Genomic DNA, 21,742 nt, shown 5'->3' with positions numbered 1-21,742 from the left:
TTTAAGTGGTACAGAAGGGGAATTTCAAACACTATACAAGGAGAACAAGTAAGAGGCATTTGTATTTTGTATTTTAGAAAACTGAAGCATCAGTTTTTTTTAATTTGTTACTCCAAATTGCATCCATACCTACTAAAAAGAACACAGTGCTACAAGCTGCCATCACATCCTGTAGAAACTGGTTTGTTTAAAGTTAACTTTAGTTGCTAGTCCAGTGCTAATTTTTATGCAATTTTCATATTTCCATCATTACCTTTACCTTCAAGATTTATAAGTTTTCTTTCCATCTTGTATTTTGGTTATTAATAATCCAAGTACCTTATTTGTTGTGGACTTAGCTATTGAAAACGCATAAATTTGTCCACCGAAGCTTACAAATGTGATTCACACACAATACAGAGAGCCACTTAACAATAAATAAGCCTGACATAAGCACATCTTTAAACAACAACTTGCAATGTCATAAGGTTTAAGTCCAATTCTTTATGAAACATTACAAATGCATGACAACATACAAATAAATTCCACCAACTAATCAATCTGATTCTAGCCACAGAACTTTTTTGAGTTGAAGTTGCAGCTAAATTGCAGTCCAATTCATTGTAAAGATTAAATACAGTGCCAATCGTATAAAAATTCACTTTATAAATGTAGTAGAGGGTAAGTAATTTAGTACACTCATGTCATACAGTCCAGATTGCTGCCTCACTGCTCCAGTTAATCTTTCCTAATTTATTATAAATTTTAACAAAAGAAATAACGAAACGAAAAATTTATAACAAATTTATTAAAAAAATTATAACAAAAACTTCAAAACTGTCTGTTCCCATTTTTTAGGGAGATCTTAATGTTGCCCATCTTATTTCCATTCATCTTACACTTGATGCGTGACTTCATATTGTGCAGTTTTTCATAATTTGCCGGTCTGAAATTTCTTTTCCAAAACTAACCCTGTAATGTCCTTAATACTGTCTACCTTCTCCCTTCTTGCGGCCGAAGTCTGTGATTTGCTGATGATAGCCTGATAATCTTTTATAATATTCATGAGGCTGCTAATTCGGTATCTTCCAAAAATAACGTAAGAAAAACTTTCGGTAACACAAGCTCACGCAAACGAAACAAACTAAGAACCAAATTTCTCTTTGCTGAGAACTTACTCAGTAGGCTGGGTTGTATGAATAAAAACAAGAACATTCTTCAGAGTTGGTACTCAGAGCAAAAGAACATTCTCAAAGAAAGTTCTCAGTTTCGTATGAATAAAAACTAGGAAGCATAATGGGTTGTATGAATAAAAAAGAGAACATTCTCCAGAGTTGATACTCAGAGCAAAAGAACATTCTCAAAGAAAGTTCCCAATTTCGTATGAGTAAAAACTAGGAAGCATAATGGGTTGTATGAATAAAAAAGAGAACATTCTCCAGAGTTGATACTCAGAGCAAAAGAACATTCTCAAAGAATGTTCTCAGTTTTGTATGAGTAAAAACTAGGAAACATAAACTCTGACCCTGGAGTAGTTTCTCTCTGCCTCCCCACCTTACTGAGTAAGTTCTCAGCAAAGAGATTAAAATCCAACAACTTTGGTTCTCATTTTGTTTCGTTTGCGTGTGTTTCGTGTTAGCGAAAGTTTTCTGAAGTTATTTCTGTGCCGAAATGGAAGACTCAGAATTAGGCTTTGTTAACATTATTAAAGATTACCCCGCAGTTATTAGTAAATCACATACTCCGGCCGCAAGAAGAGAGAAAGCGGATTGCCTTAAAGAAATCCAACACCGTTATATGGTTAATTTCGGGAAAGAAATAACGGACGGGCAGATAATGAAGTAACTACACAACATGAAATCCCGTATCAAGGCGAAAACGGATGTGAATAAGACGGGAAACATTAAGGTTTCCTTGAAAAATAGGGAGCAGATATTTTTAAAGTTTTTGGACGGAGATGACTGCAACCCAACTATCCACAGAGTTCCTGGTAAGCCCCATACTTTTCGATTTTTTAATTACGCGCTTAATGCTTTGAAATTGTGATTCAGACAAATACGTATTTTTAACATGTGAAAATGAAACAATGTTTGGTAAATTTCGTCTCCTATATCACTACTTTTCAGTAGAAGTATCACAGTGTGCTATGCATGAAATTGGACGAACCTCTCCCACATTTCTGCGTAAACATGTTTGGTATATTTACTAACTAGAAACTGAATCCTGACACACTACTATTACTTTTTTTTTAAATTTTCATTAGGAGCTTGTGCAGTAGGTGGTGGTGGTTCCACCTATGTCATCACTTCACCAAGGAATTTGGAGGTAGCTGACACAGACTGCATGTACGAACAAGAGTCAATTTTGCAGCTACCACTAATTGTTCCACCCGACCATATGGATCTCGTGGGCCCCGAAGTCGTCATACCTTCACAATCGCCTGTTTCGGGGCATGAGAGTGTGCTTAAACGTCGGAGATTAAGCATGGAAACTGATGAGACACGTAATTTGTCTACTCCAGAGCTGCAAAGGCTGGTGCTATTGTATCAATTGGACATACTCAAACAAAAGCAGCACAAATTGATGCGCGAAGAAGATAAACAATAAAACATTGTGTAGTGTCTTATTTACATAACGAATTTCAGTAATAAAAACATCTTTTTAAAGTGAATGTTCGTTTTCATTTGTCATTTACCAAATTCCATATCCTCTTACAAAAATTATTCAGTACAAATGTCTTTGCAATGAAACAATAAGAGTAATATAATCCAATCTTAAATGTTAAAAAAGTGTATGCACTTATATTGTTGTCTCTGGCCATTATCTTCACCACATCCTTGAAACAATTTCTGGTAAAGTAAAGCAAAAAGAGTAACTTGTTTTACTGTAGCATCTGGCAAGTACTTTCACCGCTAATTTTTGGTAGAGTAAAGCAAAAAGAGTAAGTTGTTTCTATTTTAAATGCTGCACGTAAGACAGTTGTGCACTTATTTACTATAGCATCTGGCAAATACCTTCCCCACTAATTTTTGGTACAGTAAAGCAAAAACGGTAACTTGTTTGTATTTTAAATGCTGCAGGTTGGACAGTTGTGCACTTTATTTACTGTAGCACCTGGCAAATGTCTTCACCATATCCTTGAAACAGTTTCTGGTAAAGTAAAGCAAAAAGAGTAACTTGTTTTACTGTAGTATCTGGCAAACACCTTCACCACCAACTTTTGGTACAGTAAAGCAAAAAGAGTAAGTTGTTTCTATTTTAAATGATGCACGTAAGACAGTTGTGCACTTATTTACTATAGCATCTGGCAAATACCTTCACCACTAATTTTTGGTACAGTAAAGCAAAAATGGTAACTTGTTTGTATTTTAAATGCTGCAGGTTAGACAGTTATGCACTTTATTTACTGTAGCACCTGGCAAATATCTTCACCACATCCTTGAAACAATTTCTGGTAAGGTAAAGCAAAAGAGTAATTTGTTTGTATTTTAAATGCTGCAGGTTAGACAGTTGTGCACTTATGTACTGTAGCACCTGGCAAATATCTTAACCGCATCCTTGAAACAGTTTCTGGTAAAGTAAAGCAAAAAGAGTGACTTGTTTGTATTTTAAATGCTGCAGGTTAGACAGTTGGGCACTGTAGCACGTGGCAAATACCTTCACCACATCCTTGGAACAATTTTGGTAAAGTAAAATAAAAACTTGTGCCATCAATCTGCTGAAGTTACAGTACAGAAATTACAGTAAGGTTCCAGCAGTTCATGTTAACCTGTTGTGTCCAAAGCTATTTACAGTAGTATCTCTGTTCCAGTTTGAATAGTTACATGTTAAACAATTTTTATTGAAAGTAAAATCGATGATAGTGAATGGAAAAAACAACACTAAACAGCATTTTATTACATAACATCAGAGCACTATGCTTTATTTTTATGAGGGAATAATGACTGTAATTACAGAAAATATCAAATTGGGTTTAATTATTCAATGTTTGGGCAGGCACCCATACATTACAGTTGTCGTATTACATTTACAATTTCCCGTCTCCTATTTGTTCCACGTACACGTGCGTTTGCTGCTTCTTTTCTCCCAGTACTGGAAGATTGTTGTCGTCATCACAAGGTGCCTCAAAATCCTCATCCCCTACGTGTTTTGCTACGTTGTGCAAAACAAAATAGGCTACTATCACACTGGGGATTTTTGTTTGGGCAAGCCTTATTTTATTTTGCAGAATTGGGAAACGCCTTTTCACCTGTCCAAAGCACCGTTCGATTATCACCCTTTCCTTAGAGTGAAGTCTGTTGTATGCCCTCTTATCAGGTGTTTCTGGATTTTGAAATGGTGTCATTAACCACGGTGCAATGCCATATCCTTCGTCTCCTAAAATTAGGGCGTGGGACTGGTGCTCACGCAATATACGATAGACATCGGAGTTTCTCCATATCCTGGCGTCATGCACAGACCCTGGCCATGAAGCATCACCACTTGTAAACATTTCACTGTTGTCACACGTCGCCTGCACGTTTATAGATGGAAAGCCCTTTCGATTGACGTATTCGTCTCCATGTGAAGAAGGTTTCATTATAGGTATGTGAGTGCAGTCTATGGCCCCTATCGCACATGGGAACTTGTATCTCGATTGCCATTTAACTTTCGCTGTTTCAAGTTCGTTAATATTTATCGGAAATCTGATCCACAACGGTGCTTTCCTGTTGACCTGTTGCAGAACATACGAAAATGTTACTGATACTGTAGTCTGGTGTACTCCCAAATCTTCTCCTACACCTATCTGAAGGCCTGGATCCACTAAATAGTTCAAAAATATTTTCATCTTGCATTCATTGGAAAGGGCGCCTCCTCTTCTTTCGTGATTTTCCGGAAGAAAGTGATTGGCCAGCCAATTAATGTTTTGACTGTTAAATCTATACAAACTTCTACAGTTCCTTTCTTATGTGTTCCTGCGTACTACGTGTATCTTTTTTTGTCTTTCAAGAAACATAAATTCCGCCATTTTCGCTAAAAACACTCGGTAACGCTTAATCACAACACAACACAACTCACTCAGCTCGAAGTATGCTATGGAGCTCACTCACAAAAACAGAGAATGTTCTCCGCTTGTGAGAAACTTCTTTAGCTCTATTCATACGAAATCGGAGAATATAGTTTGCTTTGAGCAACTTCCCCCACCCTTCAACCCACACTGAGAACATAATCGGGTGAAGTATGTTCTCAGACTTGCTTTATTCCTGCCAACCAGAGAACTTTCTCCGAACATCTGAGTATAAAGTATATTCTCTCTTTTATTCATACGACTCAGTGAGAAAGTACTCCCGGGTCAGAGACTATACTTTGTAGTTTTTATTCATAGGAAACGGAGAACTTTCTCTGAGAATGTGCTTTTGCACTGAGTATCTACTCTGGAGAACGTTCTCGTTTTCATTCATATGACCCAGTGGGCAGATGGGCTGTCTGGGGACAGAAAATCTTGGTGCCGATGGAGTGCGCTCGGCTGGCCTCGGATCTGCATATCGTAGGGCTTTCTGGTGGTAGTCAGCGAAAGTTTATGTAATCTGCTGTGTACTATTCGCATATTTTGGCTGTAATGCGTTCGTTTACCTTAATATGAAAACGTAAAAATAGAGTTGCAATTTGTGCTCTGTAATAAAAGCTTACATCGACAAATTGTCCATGCTACAGCCATCAAAATTTCCTTAAAAGTTAATCTTTCTACAAGAAGGCAGTGTCGGATCCGACACCGCCTTGTTTTCGTTTGGAGAGGAAACGGCCCTAATGTGTGTTACATAGCGTATGTAAACCAAATGAATTTGATTTATAAGGGGAATAACAGTTTCTTTTAGCCAAGTGTCGTATATGACAAACTTTATTTAGGAGAGTGAAACTCAGCTGAGGAGCTAAGGAATAGCTTCCTATTTAAGCTGAAATCCTTACTGTAGATTAATTTAAATATCATTCCCCTTGACTTTTCATCTTGAAAGCCTCAGATCTTGCTATCCCAGAACATTATGGAAAAAACGATGTTGCTACAATGTTCTTCTACTCTCATACCAAATATTAGGCTTCTCATATGTGGAACTGATGAAATAATAAATTTATTTTTTTGAACAAGCCGAAAGTTCGCACTTTTCTGGAAATTTCTTCATTCAAAACATTTTAGCAAGAAAATTTTCTAGGTCATTACTCCGAGTCTATGCACTATACAGCAGTTTCACCAATTTTCAAAATATTTCTCACACAGACAAAAACAACATAAAAAGTGTTACAGTATAGATCTTGCTCTAACAAATAACTCATTAAACCAACTTGAGTATGTCACAATGCCTGTCAGCTGTTTCTGACTCTCCACTCAAGCGCAATACATTAACAAATACTTCTGTACCTCCATGATTGTGAAATATGATTGCAACAGTCTTTGCGTTAGTAAATTCATTACATAAAAATACATAGCTACTCGTGAACTGCTTTAGTCAGGTACTAACTTCTCGAGAGAACTACATAACGTTACGTCACTTAAAGACAAAATTCAGGTTCAGGTTAATGATGGAAACCAGTGTCAATGATGTTTGGGCAGCCATTGTTTATAAACACTGGATTCGAGCCAATCTATCTGCTCATGTGTAACCAAAAATGGTTCAAATGGCTCTGAGTACTATGGGACTTAACTTCTGAGATCATCAGTCCCCTAGAACTTAGCACTACTTAAACTTAACTAACCTAAGGACATCACACAGATCCATGGCCGAGGCAGGATTCGAACCTGCGACTGTAGCGCCTAGTACAGTTCCGCCTCTGTGACCAGAAATATATAGTATTAGTCGTTTAAGATAAGAAGAACTGGTACATTTTATCGCGAAAAATTACTGTTAATTTGGGGAGAACTGACCCATGTTTTTAATTGTAGGATATATTTTCGAAGTTGTTTTTGTGAAGTCATTCATTTTCGTAAACTAGATCCTAAAACAATATAAGCTATCTACGCGGTTAACATACAGTTTTGCAATTCGTAAGGAATGAATCGAGCAGCTCCTTGTCCTATGCGAATGTATAAGCTCTCACAGTCTGTCACCTGGAGGCGCTATGTGCTGCAGAACAGACGTCAGCCGAGCTCTACAGATCCGCCACGCGTTCGGCACCAAGATTTGCTGTCCCTAGACACAAGTCCATCTGGCTAGTGCAATATCTTTCACAGCTTGGTGACAGGAGCTTTGGTGGTTTATGCTAGTAGCGGGAGCTCTACACAAGGACCGAAAGAAGCGGATGTGTGTGAGATTATTTGTGTCTTTTTGTGTGAGAGTACGGATTATCCACAATGACGGTGGATTTTCTCGAATATTCGGATATTTCATCGGAAGTAAAAGGCGCTATGGTAAGTTGTTTTATAGACTGCTGTTTGTAATTTTTTGTGTGCTGAATGAGGATATTTTTTAATTTGAAATAGCACTTCACTGATAATATGTAATTTGTAGTTCTTTAGTTGCCGCATAGCTTTAACGAGAAAGCAGGATATCCTTTGAGCATTAGAAACTACATTTCAGATAAAGCACAGCTTACACATGCCTTGAAAGACGTTTTGGTAGACGACACATCCTGCTATTTAGTTGTATAACTTAACTGGGACTGTTAGACCAGCCTAAGTAAAAACGTGTATTAGGTTTCAGTTTTGACAGTATACTAATTACGTAAATAATAGCAGTTATAGTTTAATGTAATTTATTCAAATATTTGACAATCGCGCTACAAGTGGTAAAGACGTATTACATTCAAATATTCTTTGTTTTTGGTTATGGTTTCTGACATGTTCCACACCCACAAGAATCATCTCATTTTTGGGTCTGTGGAACGAAAACATAATCTAATCTGATTCCGAGTGACAATTGTGTGTTCATATGATAATGTTCAAATTTAATTTGGTCTCCACTTTAGCTCGTCTGTTCAGGTGGAAAGTTGTATGTTTTTGTGCTGTTAACGAAAACACGTCCCTATTCCTGTGCAACATATGTGCACGTCTTAGGTCATCTTTGCTAACAAGTAACGTTAAACCATGGGAGAGACTGACAGATGTGCACCACAGGCTACGATAGCCCATCCTTCCTCCTCCTTTGTAGCTTTTCATAATATGCACCAAAATATTCGCAGATTTGTCAGAAACACTTAATATTTGATGAGATGTGTAAAGTAAGACATGCTGCTGGATTGGAAGTCGTGTTTATAATTCGACTTTATGATCTCAACCCCATGGAAAGCGAATATTTTATAATTTAATTTTCCTTTGTAATTAATCACATGGTGGTACACAATATGCATAGGGGTTTACATAAATTTTTAGAAATAGTTGCTCGTAAAATGTTGGTTTTAGTGGTAGACTGATTGGGATTACAGAAGCGGCCGATTCCTCCCGTCTGCTGTGACCCTCGCATATTTTACTTGCATACGCCGCATTTCACTATCTTCGCCACAAGCCCAAAAAGTTGCAGAAACTTAATGACAGACATGTCGTCTCCATTTCAGCCCACAGACGCGCACTATTAAACTTATATCCATAGCTAACAAAAGAAATCACAAATTGAATTAAACGAGTTACCGCGTGACAAACAGCAAACCAATAACATCAGATGACATAAACACAAAGGAAACTCAAGTCTTAACTCATTAAAACTAATTTTCATTGTTCTATAACAGGCATGACCCATAAATGTACACATAAAGTTCCAACACCCAAATGAACCCACTACACAACAATACGCAGACCATACACACACACCACCAGAGGACACCACCATCCACAACAAGACATCTACAAACACAACACACTCATAAACTAAAATCCATGAAAACACACACACACACACACACACACACACACACACACACACACACACACACACTCTCTCTCTCTCTCTCTCTCTCTCTCTCTCTCTCTCTCTCTCTCTATCTATCTATCTATCTATCTATCTCTCTATCTCTCTCTCTCTCTCTCAAAACACCCTTATGTCACGGGTAAAAGTCGACGGGTGGGATAGGACGGCTCCGTTGACCTGACTGATTTGCATTGTAGTGTGAGGTTAGGATGGTGTTAATTTGTGGAATGCAAAGTATAAGTGTGATGTCAAATTGATCTGTAGCATAACCTGATGTCTATGTTCATTCCATTTTTGACACACTTTTTTGAAAAGCAGTGTATTACACAATTGACAAATCTCTGGTTATGTACATATTGTTTATTACTTTTTAAAAATCAAAGAGGAGTGCCTTGTAAATGTCGACCAACAATGAAAGAGGAACAAGATGTAGAAAGAAATGACATTGATAGTTGAAATGTACTTACAAGCTCTAGTGAGTACATTTTTCTTGTTTGCTGTCATTTTTGTTTCATTTACAAAAGGGTTTATTTGAAAAGTGTTCAACCAGTGTGCCTAGATTGCATTTGTCAGTCTCTCCGATGCAAAGCGCCTATCTCAATTTTTGGAGCCTGTGAGATGAAGCAAGGAAACACGTGATATGTATTCACCAAAAGCCTTTATTTTACCTACTGCCTTTCTGGCATATCTTTACCAAAATACCCATTATTAATTATGGGAAAGTTTTATGTTTGCAGTAACCATTGCTGTTGTTTTATTCCTTGACTGTCTTTAGGCCTTCTAGTAGATTTCTGGATTACCTTACATCAAAACCTACATAAATATTCTTCTAGCTCCTGTGCAATGCTTGGTAGAAAGTACGTCGAACCAAAATCGTAAGTTTTTTTTTCCGTGTCTCATTTGCTTAAGTGAGAGAAAAGTAACTGTTTGTGTGCCTCTTTCACACTGTAATCTCTCTTAAATTTCTCTCATGAATCTTAAACAAGATACATGTGGCAGCATGAAGTTCCCACAGTCTTCTTCAAATTTACCCACCAAGATTTTGTGCGAACTGTCATATCTTTGCAAGAATTTCCATGTAAGTTTCTCAAATATTTGTTGCATTTTTGTATGGCTCACTGATGTGTTACTGTCTGAGTTGGATGTGTTATGCCTACTTAGTAAGGGCTCCAAACATGAGAGCAGTATTCTGGAATTGATCACATTGACATGATTTGCTTTACAGGTGCACCACACTTCCCCAGAAGACTTTCAACAAATCTGTCTTCCGGTTGCTTATCCTAACAGTATATTTACATTACAGTATTCTTTCATATTGCTTCTTAGTATTAATCGAAAATACATGATTTGATGAGCTCAACATGTTCACCATTAATCTTGTAATTAGATACTGTCAAGTTACAGGCTTTGTCTTACAGGTCTCCACATTTAGAGCACTGCCGTTCAGTAGATGAAGTGGAAATTTGTCTTTCTGCTACTCATTACAATCGTTGACTAATACTTTCGTGTACACAACTGCATTGGCAGTGAACAGTTGTGTAGTGCTGCTGATCCTATCTGATAAAATCTTCATGTATGTTGAAGACATTCACAGAAGGTACTAGTAGACTTCTTTTGGGCACACCTGATGTTGTCTTCATATTCAGATCACAACTCAAAAAAGATGAAGGCAGTCCACCTCCAAAAAGACCATCAGTAGTAAAACAATGCAGTATCCTATAGAATGTTTAGCTTGATGACTGGCTTACTGTAACCATCGTAAGTTGCTTTGTTGTTATGACATAACATGAATAGGTAAATTTTCGATTATTATTGACAGTTTATGTATAGAAAAAAAAAATGTTAGATGCAATTTTTACTATTAATGTAAACAGATATAGTAGAGATTCTAAAGTGTTTACTGCTTTCTGCATTAGTCTTTATTTCTCATTTCACTCAAAGCATTATGCTTTAAATCTACTTTTCATGACAAATTTCATTCCTTTGTACCCAGATATCAGTAGTATCATCTTCTTTGTGTCTGAAGTTACAGGTTTTTCTGACAGGTGTTCCTCTATTCCCACCTCATTTCAATATGCTGAAGTACAGTATTCAGTAATATTTTCTTTCATATTTACACAATATCTTGTTTCTTTATTCCTATTTATTTGTGGTCTTGATATCAGAGGTGCTTGTCTGATTACTAGCTAATTTCTTGTGCTTCATGTTTCTTCCTTCCAACCCCACTGTTCTTTTGTGGTCATTGCTTCCTAAGCACTAATTGACTCGAGTTGCTCTATGTATATTAAACTTTGTATTGATTTTTATGTTATCAGTCCAGTTCATTAAATGGAGAATTTGAATAAATATGTCTCATATGTAACCAAAAGAATGCCGACAGTTGTACTTAGTAATTCAAGCAGTGTAGTCAGAGAGATTCTTCTGACTGGGGGAAGTCAGTTATGTATGTGGGTCCCTGAGTTGGAATCTTAGATCCTCTTTTGTTACTCATTTATGTAAACAATTCCATGCAATATAAAACAAAATTAGTTCTTTTTGAAACTGACACTAGTATTATAATAAACTCAAGCATTTATGCACTAACACAAGAAATGCTAAACAATGTTCTTTGACCGGCTTTCTGTGAATGGTCTCATGCCAATTTCAAAAAGTCACAATGTATTCAGTTCCTTACATCTAGAGGCACTACACTAATAAGCATAACATGATGTGGGGGAGTTTTAAAGGAAATATGGAAGCGTCCGATCCCACCCATCTGCTTTGACCCATGACGTCACAAATATGGCGTAAACGACCATAAACCACGATTCCAATATGGCGCACATAAAGTCGGTACGTACACGTTATAAGGACGAAAAAACATTGAGAAACAAACACACACACTTTCCACAAAAAGCCTAATGACACTAACGGGACAAGGGTGGAAAATGGGGTGATTTTGGGTGGGGGCAAAGTAAATATAAACAAATGTAGACACCTACCCCCATACAAAACCACACAAAATGGCTAAAAACCGACTTCACAAAACTCCCCAAATACCACTGAACACAATATCATATGGAATTGGACACTTCCCTTGACCTATATAGCTCAACAGCAGCTCCCGATCCTATAAATTAGGATTCAACACTTCCCTTGGCCTATATAGCTCAAAAACATTTCCCGATACCAATATCAACATACACAGACACATATTGGAATCGAACACTTCCCTTGACCTGCACACTGTTAATTTTATCCGTCATATCCATTCCTGAACAAAAACAACAATCAATTAATTTTACTAAAATTACCACACGATGTACAGCGAACAACACTAAATTAACCTTCACACAAAATCGTTAACTCACTGAAACGAATTCCACTACAAACACAGCTGACACTCGAGCAATTCTGGATAATGAGCAAAAGCAAACTGAGCCCATTACACCACACAAATGAAAATCCTGAACATACCACCAGAAACCACAACAAACCACATCACGACGTCATCTACAAACACGCTACACTCGCAAACCAAACTCCGCGCCGTCATGACGTCACGGGTCAAAGCCGATGCGTTGGATCGGACGCTTCTGTCGACCCGTTTTAAATATAAGAGAAAATTCAAAATTTTGTTTGTTTTGATGAGAATGTAAACTAGCAAATGCGCATTATGGATCTCTTAAAAACAAGTTCGTTCAGCCACATTTGCACTTGGAATCGGTGTGGAGAGGCAATCAATAAATTCACAAATGCTTCATATTTCCATTCAATAATGTCTTGTGGAATAATGTTATGGGGCAACTCATCTTCAAAAAAGAAAGTTCTAATTGTTCAATAATGTGCGGTAAGAATATATGTTGTGATTAACCATTATCATCGTATAGACATCTATTTAAGGAGCTAGGCATTTTGACTACTGCTTTGCATTATATTTATTCCCTAATGAAGTTTGTTGTAAGAAATCCAATGCAGTTGAAAAATAACTATAATGTAAGTACAAACCATATAAAAATGACGTTCATTATTCTACGTTAAGGTTGTTTTTAGCAGAAATTTTTTTGTCAGTAATCAGTCTGAGTGAAGTAAAATTTGAAAACAACGTGAAAAAATAACTCCTGTTCTGTAAAAGAATTTCTATCATTGTAATGTGTAAAAGATGGTGGGTAACAATTACTAACTCACATAAAAATAAATAAATAAAGTCAGCATGTAGCAATATTTACAAATTCACTTGTGTTGTGAATGTATACAGACTTGTTCCGCATCATTACAATTTATCGTGCACATGATCTATGCAACATGAAACTAACTGATGTAGCAATTTTTTTTCCGTTGACCGTTTTGTATGGTGACTCATAATGATGAGAAACAAGTCCAAGTCATTTTAATTTCACATTCCAAATTAATTTGTAAATATGCAGAGCATTTATAAGATTGACATTTTTCTCAATGTGAGTTAGTAAATCCTATCCGCTGCCATGCATATATCACTATCCATCACCTTTCACACCTCACAATAATAGAAATTCATCTGCGGAATAGGAGGAGTTGTCAAGGATTAACATATTTGGTGGGCATCTTTCTCTCTTTCAGTTCTCTATAACGATGAAAACAGTCAGTTATTGACAAAATAATTAATTGGATGGATAAAAAATCTACTCACCAAGCGGTGGCAGAACATGTGCTTAAAAGACGGTTGTAATTAGCAAGCTTCCGGAGCCGGTGGCTCCTTCTTCAGGCAGCAGGGTTGAAGGGGAAGGAAGAGATGTGAAGGAAAAGGACTGGAGACGTCTAGGAAAAGGGATAAATTTTGGGAAAGTCGCCCAGAACTGCGAGTCAGGAGAGACTTACCACATGGGGAGAGCTAAGCTCACAGGTTTTCAAATCTCATCCGATGCAATCCCCAACAATCAGGCTTTTCTTCTCATCCCATGCGGTAATTCTCACCTGACCCATCTGCCTTGAGGGGGAGCTACGGGCTCTGAAAGCTTGCCTGTTACAACCGTCTTTTATGTGTGTGTTCTGTTGCTGATTGGTGAGTAGATTTTTATCAATCCAATTAAATAATTAAATTAACTTTCTTCTCTGATACAAAACTTCCAAAATACTTATTTTGTTTGCATTATTCACTAGGAGCGTTTTCTAGTTCTAGATCGTCGTCGTTTCCACCAAATTTAAAATATTGAGTGTATAACAAGAAACAATTTAGTATATATCTCCATTAGTTTTTGCATCATGTAGTTTGGACCTTCTTCATCGGTGACAAGCACAACATGATTGTCCACAAACAATTGTTCTGGTACCTACATTCTTACAATTATAAGAATATCATCTTTGTCAGTGAGAATTCATTTCATTGGGTGAATGAATTTGTTTCGGTTTGATATGATGAACTTACTAATGTTTTGATTGCTGTTGTAGGGAAATGGCTCACCGTATTTAATCTTACACAGTTTGTTCATCACTTAGTTTTTTTCTCCTTGCTTTTTTTCTTTTCTTTGATCTTATTTGTGCCTTTTTGCTTTCCTTGTTCTTGGGTTGTAGCTACTTACAGTCATAAATATGCCTTTCGGTTCGTGTGTTAGCTTCTGTTTACTACTATCCTGATTTGATGGCTTCTGGATATGCTAAAGCTTCAGATGCCAGTTTATGAATGCTCTATATCCTTACTCTGTGTTTAATATGTGGGGATTCACATTGTTGACTTTCTCAATTAGCCCCAGATCATATAAGAAAGTTGTAGGTTTCTATATGACTTATATTTGTTTACAGACTATTATCACTTAAGTGGCAATATTGAACCTAGGAAAACCACCTGTCTGCTTTGAAATGCACAGGTCTGACCACATGTTCACAATCACCAATTTGATACATGCAGAAATAAAGCCATTTGTATGACCCCGTGATGCAGCAGTGTGCCCCTGAGTTTTGTGTAGCTTTTGAAACATAATGTCTTCAACATTATTTTCTTGACGGAAGCAAAAGTAGGCCTTCTTGCACTCTCTTAAATGGAATAATAATAAAAAAAATACCGAAGGCAATTTACATATAGGTGATTTGAGACGTAAGTCAGCCCAACAACATAGAACTTCGAAAATATGAAACTTAGCTTTCTGTGTGTTGAGAAGTAAATGCATGATAAACCTGAAACTTTGCACGTGATAACTTACCAACACAGGGTCTTCGAATGTAAAACTTCATTCGTGTACATCTTTCCATTAGTTTATGAACTGAAAGCAAAGTCGACAATTTTTGTAAAAATATCAAAAATGGGTGATTTCAGACAGTTTAAAAAAAGTGTTTTATCCATACTCTTTTAAACAATTTTCATTAGAAGGAGCTTGTTCTAAATCACCCAAAAGACTAAGTTACGTTTCACCATGTGAGAACATGAGGCTCTAAAAAATAATGAGCAAGAAAAGGTGCAGTGTAGTGCACTCGTATTTCACTTAAATCTGGAATTTTTTATTATTTAACACTTTCTGGGAGAGTTAATATAAACAATACTGATGAGTAGGAAGTGAACTCTAATCAGAATTTGAAAATGTACAAAAAAGGGGCATTTTTTTCGCAACTCATCTTGATATGCTGCAGCCAGTTTTTCTGTTGTAATAACTACAGAATGAAACTAGCTGTAAATGTCAAATTTAACTGTGCATTACCAAGGAACCAGAGATCACAGTAGCAGAACTGTTGCAGAACAGCTATAACACAGTCTATTCTATAAACTGCTTTCAGGTTTTACGCCATTGTTACATGTGTAAATTTTGGCGAAGTTCATAGCAGTCTGCCTCACAGTTTTTGGGAAAGGATTCATGTTAATTCAAATTTCCAATACATCTTTTTATTTTGCAATGCTGTTGATGTGCTAGTTTAATTCTGGTGTAATTTTGTTGCTTTGCTCCATGGTGGCTTAAAAACTCCTGGCTTCTTTTAAACTGGGAGGGGGGGGGGGGGGGGGGGGGGAAGCTGGCGTCTCCATTGTTGCGGAGCCATACTTAAAGCAGTGCAACAGATGACAGGAGCGAACTTCTTGGCCACAGGCTCCCAAGTCTGATAAGGGTTTGTTTCACAGGGTCTCAAGCCTGATGCTACATTTCTTCGTGTTGCACGCCAAAGGTAGAAGAGGTTTCTCGGCCAGTCTTTTTTTCTATTGGCCTCTCTTCCTATTCATTAACACTTGTGATTGTGCTTTCCACTCTGTTTTTTAGGTGGTTTAGAACGTGGCCTTTCTAATGAAAATGGCGTAAAACAGTTTGCAGAAAATTATTGTTAAAGTCGGCTGAAAATACCCAGTTTTTAAATTTTTACAAAAATCGCCAACCTACCAATTTGTAGCTTTTAGAAATCATTAGGAGAAAGAAGTTTTATGTTACAATACCTTGCGTTGATTAATGATCACATGCAAAGTTTGTTTTATCATGCACTTACTTGGATATATAAAAAGCTAAACTTCATTTTTTTCATATGGTTATTTTTTTCCCCTGGATTTGCTTCAAATTATCTATATGAAAATTTGCTTGTGATTTCTTTCATTATTAGTCCATGTAAGAGAGTGCAAAAAATTGTACAAGATGACTTTGTTTTGTTTCATTCAAGAAAATACTGTTGGAGATGTGTGTTAAAAGTTGCCAAAAACTCAGAGGTGCACTGTTGAAAACTGTGCTATGTAGCCAAACAAATGACTGTATCTGCACAACTATTACACTGCTGAAATTAAAACTGAACAAATGTTCATTGGGAACATGTGCGAATGTTCAGACAAAATTACATCAAAATCTGTGATGGTCATGCAGGATCTTCTCCCAAAATTAAACCACTTGTCAAGCAGTGACCATGTACTGGCTTGGCATTTAAACCTAAATTTATCTATGTTATGCGGAATGTTTTGAGGACTGCAACTATATTGTAAAATTACATAATAATTTCTACTGCATCAGTCACTTTTTTTAATTAATATTTAATTAGCAAGGCACATTTTGGCAGCTTGTAATAAAATAAAAAGATCCCACAGGCAATTTGAAGCAAAATAAGCCCAAAAACCTAGATGCTTGGTAAACATGTTTAGCTTTTTATACCTACAGAAGTAAATGCTCATGTGCATTTCAGTTACATATAGATTACATTTATATGAAGTGTCGTTATATTCACCTGCTGTGTATGCCAGCAAGGTTACATATCGGCATACAATCCTGTAAAGAAAATTAAACGTATTTGCAGTGTGAACATTAAGTATCTGCATGTTTAAATTATTTCATTAGTGCATTTATTTACATTGTTTGTTGGAAATTTGGTTGTCTTCTTAGATTTGCTGTCAATTTTTCACAGTTGAAGTCATTTTCAGCCTAGTGTATTGATATATATGTCCCCAAATTCTTTAGCAGCCATATTTCTCAAGTTTCACCAATAAAATTCTTGTCTCTTGTTAATATGTTTACATTGACTGAAGAAACCACTGATGTAGCTTTTAGGCTGGTAAGGTATAATACTGTTAAATTGTTTTTATGAACTTCATTTACTCCTATTGTAATAGATATTGTTAACTTCATGCATTGTGTTTGTTGCAGTGTCTTGGTCGACTAAAGTTAACTGATCAACACATAATTTTCAAGAACAGTAAAACTGGAAAAGTTGAACAGATAAATGCCAGTGATTTGGAACTTGTAAACTGGCAGAGACTTGTTGGTTCATGGGGCATACGACTTTTTCTGAAAAATGGCATACTTCATCGATTTGCAGGCTTTAAGGAAGCGGTAAGTTTTGTCTTGTGAGTTATGGTGTTCTTTGTACAGAGCATAATAATTATGCCTATGATATAATTTTTCTTTTTTAATACACATCATTAGAAGTGTTCCTGATTTTGATATGCATGCTATGATTTTTGCCATTAGATGATATATTCATTCTTATCAAATACCATTCAGGACTTCTTTTAGTACACCACTTTGTAGCACTTAACAGCTAGTCTCGTTTTGAACAATATCTATATGCAGCTGTCCTCATCACATAAAAAATGGCTCTGAGCACTATGGGACTTAACATCTGAGGTCATCAGTCCCCCTCATCACATAGCTCTGCTTCCCCGCCTCTGTGACCAAGGTCACTAAAGCACACTTGTGTGATGGCACTCAACCCAGGGGTAAGCTGGTTTGAATACTGGTGGTAGGAAAAATTTTCACTGCCAGTATTTGGCCAGCAAGGGGGGGGGGGGGGGGGGGGGGAGGGAGGTAGTGGTAGTGGTAGTGGTGTGATGTTCCTGATCATCAGACTTTGCACCAGTGTCCTGGTGTAAATACCAAACATCTCCACAGTGCATGTGAGACACTGTTGATTGCGATCTGTCCATCTGGATGGGGTGTTGAAGATTGGCAGCCCCCTCGGTGCTACTCCTGAGGAGTAGGCTATGGGCTGGGACCCTCACCATCTCCCTTTTCTCTCTTCACCCCCCCCCCCCCCCCCTCCCCCCGACACACACATGATCGTGTTTTTGTTTATCATATGACATTGTCAGTTCAGCCACTTAACTGTAAGTGTGAGAGTTGTGTTTTATTTGTTGATGTTGAGTGTAGGTGACTAAAATGGATGTGTGTAGTATGGTTTTGTTGTATTTGTGTTGTATGAGGGTAAGAGGAGGGAGACAAGGCCAAGAAAAATTCTTGGATAAAATGTGAAATGGTGAATTAAATTGACAAAAGGAATAAATATAAAGATTCAGCAAATTAAGTGGCAAAAATGAATAACATTTTCAAAAAAGAAATGAAATTGACAGAATGTGCAAAAATGTCAGAGATGGGATGGCTAGAGGAGAAATGTGAAGCTATAGAAACATTATGACTAAAAAGATAAATGTTGCCAACAGTAAAGTCAAAGACCTTTGGAGAAAAGAGAAGCCCTTCATGAATTTATGAGCTCAAATAGCAAATGATTTATCCAAGAGGGTAGGTTGACAAAAGGTAAACCATGTTCATAATCTTTATAGATGTAGAGCCTGGATTAAAATATTTGAAATTTTGAAGGTAACAGAGATAAACTGCACAGAGTGAAAAGTTATTTACAATTTGTACAGAAACCACATTGCTATCAGAAGAGTCAATGTACATGAAAAGAAAGCCATAGTTGAGAAGAGAGAATGGTAGGGTGGTAGCAAATTCAGGGAGACTAAATCAGAACTTCGAGATTTGCCTTGCCATTCACAGACACCAGAGGACTTGGAAGAGCATTGGAATGGAACAGATAGTGTCTTGGAAAGAGATTATAATGTGAACATCAACAAAAGTAAATCAAGGGTAATGGAATGCAGCCAAATAAAATCAGGCAATGCTGAGGGCCTGAGGTTAAGAAGTGACACTGATAGTAGATGTGTTTTGTTTTTTGGACAGCAGAATAATTGATGATGGCTGCAGTAGACAGGAATAAAAAGCATACTGGCAACAGCATGAAAAGTGTTTCTGAAAAAGAATAATTCATTGTTAACACCTGATATAAATGTGTGTGTTAGAATGACTTTTTCATGAAGTATTTGAGTTGAGTGTGCCCTTGTATGGAACTGAAATGTGTACAAAAACCTTCTAAACAAGACTAGGATACAAGCTTTTAAAATGTTGTGCTATAGAATAATGCAGAAGATTAGCTAGGTGGAATGAATCACATATGAAAAGACACCATCAGGTTGGTGAGAAAAGAAATTTATGACGCAACTTGACTAAAAGAAGAGATGGACTTATAGGACACATTCTGAGGCATCAAGGAATTATCACCTTGCCAATGGATGTTGGTGTGGTGTAAAAATTTTAGAAGGAGAACACATTAAGTGGTTTCAAATGGATGTAGGTTATGTAAGTCATGCAGAGATGAAGAGGTTTTGCACCGGATAGACTAGCATAGAGTGCTTCATTAAATCAGGCTGAAGATGACGATGATGATGACACCAACAATAACAAATGTAGAAGTGGCAACATTTTAACAAAAATTTCATTGTAAGTTTTCATTTTTATCAGAGGATACCTTGGAAATGCTGATTTGATGCACTGCAACAAAGGTTGTTTACGGGAGGGGAATATAATAGCTTTTAGCATGGCTTAACCATGACAAGCAGTATTGAATAGCACATTGGACAGTGTTGATGCTGTCAATCTGTTGCAGTATTATGGGACATGTTTTATGCTCACAAAGTATGAACTACTTGGAGACTGAAAATTCTTCTGTATAAAACTCGGTGAGGATTCTGCAGATAAAGCTCTCCAGAACTTTGTATGGCCCAAGGTGCCATAGACAATGTCAACCAGGATGGGTGCCATTATTCCTGGCTTCCCTGAAGGCATTCGATGTAGTTTTGCACTGTTTTTTAGTAAACAAACTATATGGAAATACTTTTAAATTAACCTCTAAACTTATTGATTTTTCTCAAATTATATTCCAAAAAAATATTTTTCATTAATGAAAAAATCCTATAATGAATGACATTACATATGGACATATATAGAGAGCTTTTAGAGCTCAAAATCATGAGTTGCAAAATTTTGAAGCTGACAGTAATAAAATCACAAGTATACTTGTGCACTGGACTTCAACTAAAATCCCTTGAAACTAGAGTGGAGTTCATATTGTCTGCATAAGTTGGACCCTAGTGGATGTATTTACCTCAAACTATGGTGAGCACATTCACTCTGCTGACAAATTGTCAATCACTTTCAGTCTCCAGTGATTTAACATCACATTCTTCACTTTCTGAGCCACTAAATTCAATGTCAAACTCATGATGAGTATAGCCACCGTACTTTGAAAGCATTGCCTAAACAACACTACAGGAGAGGGGCTAAAAGTGTGCTTTTTGTTGTGAGTATCCAAAGCTGTTTGCTGTAAAGACAGTATCAAGTCACAACCACCTCACCTCATCAAGGGGCATGAGTTGGGGAGGGGCGTGAGGGGGGAGGTGACAAGGAGGAGGAAGGGGAAGCTTCAGTATAGTGTGTGCAGGGATAGTGGGTTACCCAAAATTGAGGCCAGGATAATTGCGGGAGTGGAGGATGTGTTGTAAGGATAATACCATCTGTGTAGTTCAGAGAAACTGGTGATGAAGGAAAGAATGTTTTAAAACAGCCATTGAAATTGAACATGTTGTCACCGAGTGGTCAACTTCGTTCTTGACAACAGTTTTGCAGTGGCTAGTTATTGTTGTGGATCGGTAGTTGGTAGTCATACCAACATAAAGAGCTCTGCAGTGTTTGCAGCAGAGTTGGTGTATGACATGGCTGCTCTCATATGTGGCCCTGCCTCTGATGGTGTAGGATAAGCCTGTGATAGGACCAGAGTTGGAGATGCTGGTTGGTTGGATTTGGCAGGTCTTTCACCTTGGTCTACCACAGGGTATGATCCTTATGGATAGGGGTTGGGAGGATATGGTTCAGTTGTTTCAGTCCAGGGCCATATTGTGTGACAAAGAGGATACTCCTTTGCAGCAGTTTCATGGGAGCGTACTAGGAAAGGGGCTTATTGTCACTGCACTCAACATACTGGGAAAGGGAATTCTTGTCACTGCACCCTTCAAACACATTCTACAAACAGATACTTTGTGACATATCCACGTACCTCTTGACTGGGGGTAGCATTTTTGTTGACCAGTGAGCAAAAGTGTTGGGTCTTGAGTTCGAACCTTGCCACTGCTTAAATTTTGAATAAAAACCATTAGCAATGTGACAGATGACTTCCGGTGCAAGATGTTACCCTTGTTCTGCAATTGACTTTGTCAGAGAGGGTGGAGGAGTGGACAGAGGTTCAGGACACAGTCGGCTTTGGGGTAGGAAGAATCAGCAATGATAAATAGCATGAGGATGCAGAAGACAGAGGAAACCACTGCATTAAACACATATGATGTGTGTGCACAGGACATATGGCATGTAATAAAA

The 21,742-nt window shown here is 37.3% G+C and overlaps 1 protein-coding gene across 1 annotated transcript in view; it reads left to right on the top strand.

Annotated features, from left to right (window-relative positions):
• The first annotated feature begins 7,024 nt into the window (after nucleotides 1-7,024).
• The window catches only part of LOC126350318 (FACT complex subunit Ssrp1), a 90,235-nt gene continuing 75,517 nt past the window's right edge, over nucleotides 7,025-21,742 (top strand). Inside the window, exons 1-2 of the mRNA XM_050002505.1 lie at nucleotides 7,025-7,360; nucleotides 17,405-17,590. Of these exons, the coding sequence (XP_049858462.1) occupies nucleotides 7,304-7,360; nucleotides 17,405-17,590 (243 nt within the window). The 5' untranslated portion in view covers nucleotides 7,025-7,303. The remainder of the gene's footprint in view (nucleotides 7,361-17,404; nucleotides 17,591-21,742) is intronic.

Source organism: Schistocerca gregaria, chromosome 1, assembly GCF_023897955.1.
Source record: "Schistocerca gregaria isolate iqSchGreg1 chromosome 1, iqSchGreg1.2, whole genome shotgun sequence".
NCBI lineage: Eukaryota > Metazoa > Arthropoda > Insecta > Orthoptera > Acrididae > Schistocerca > Schistocerca gregaria.
The sequence above is the reverse complement of the archived record's forward strand: the minus strand, read 5'-3'. Positions and strand labels throughout refer to the sequence as shown.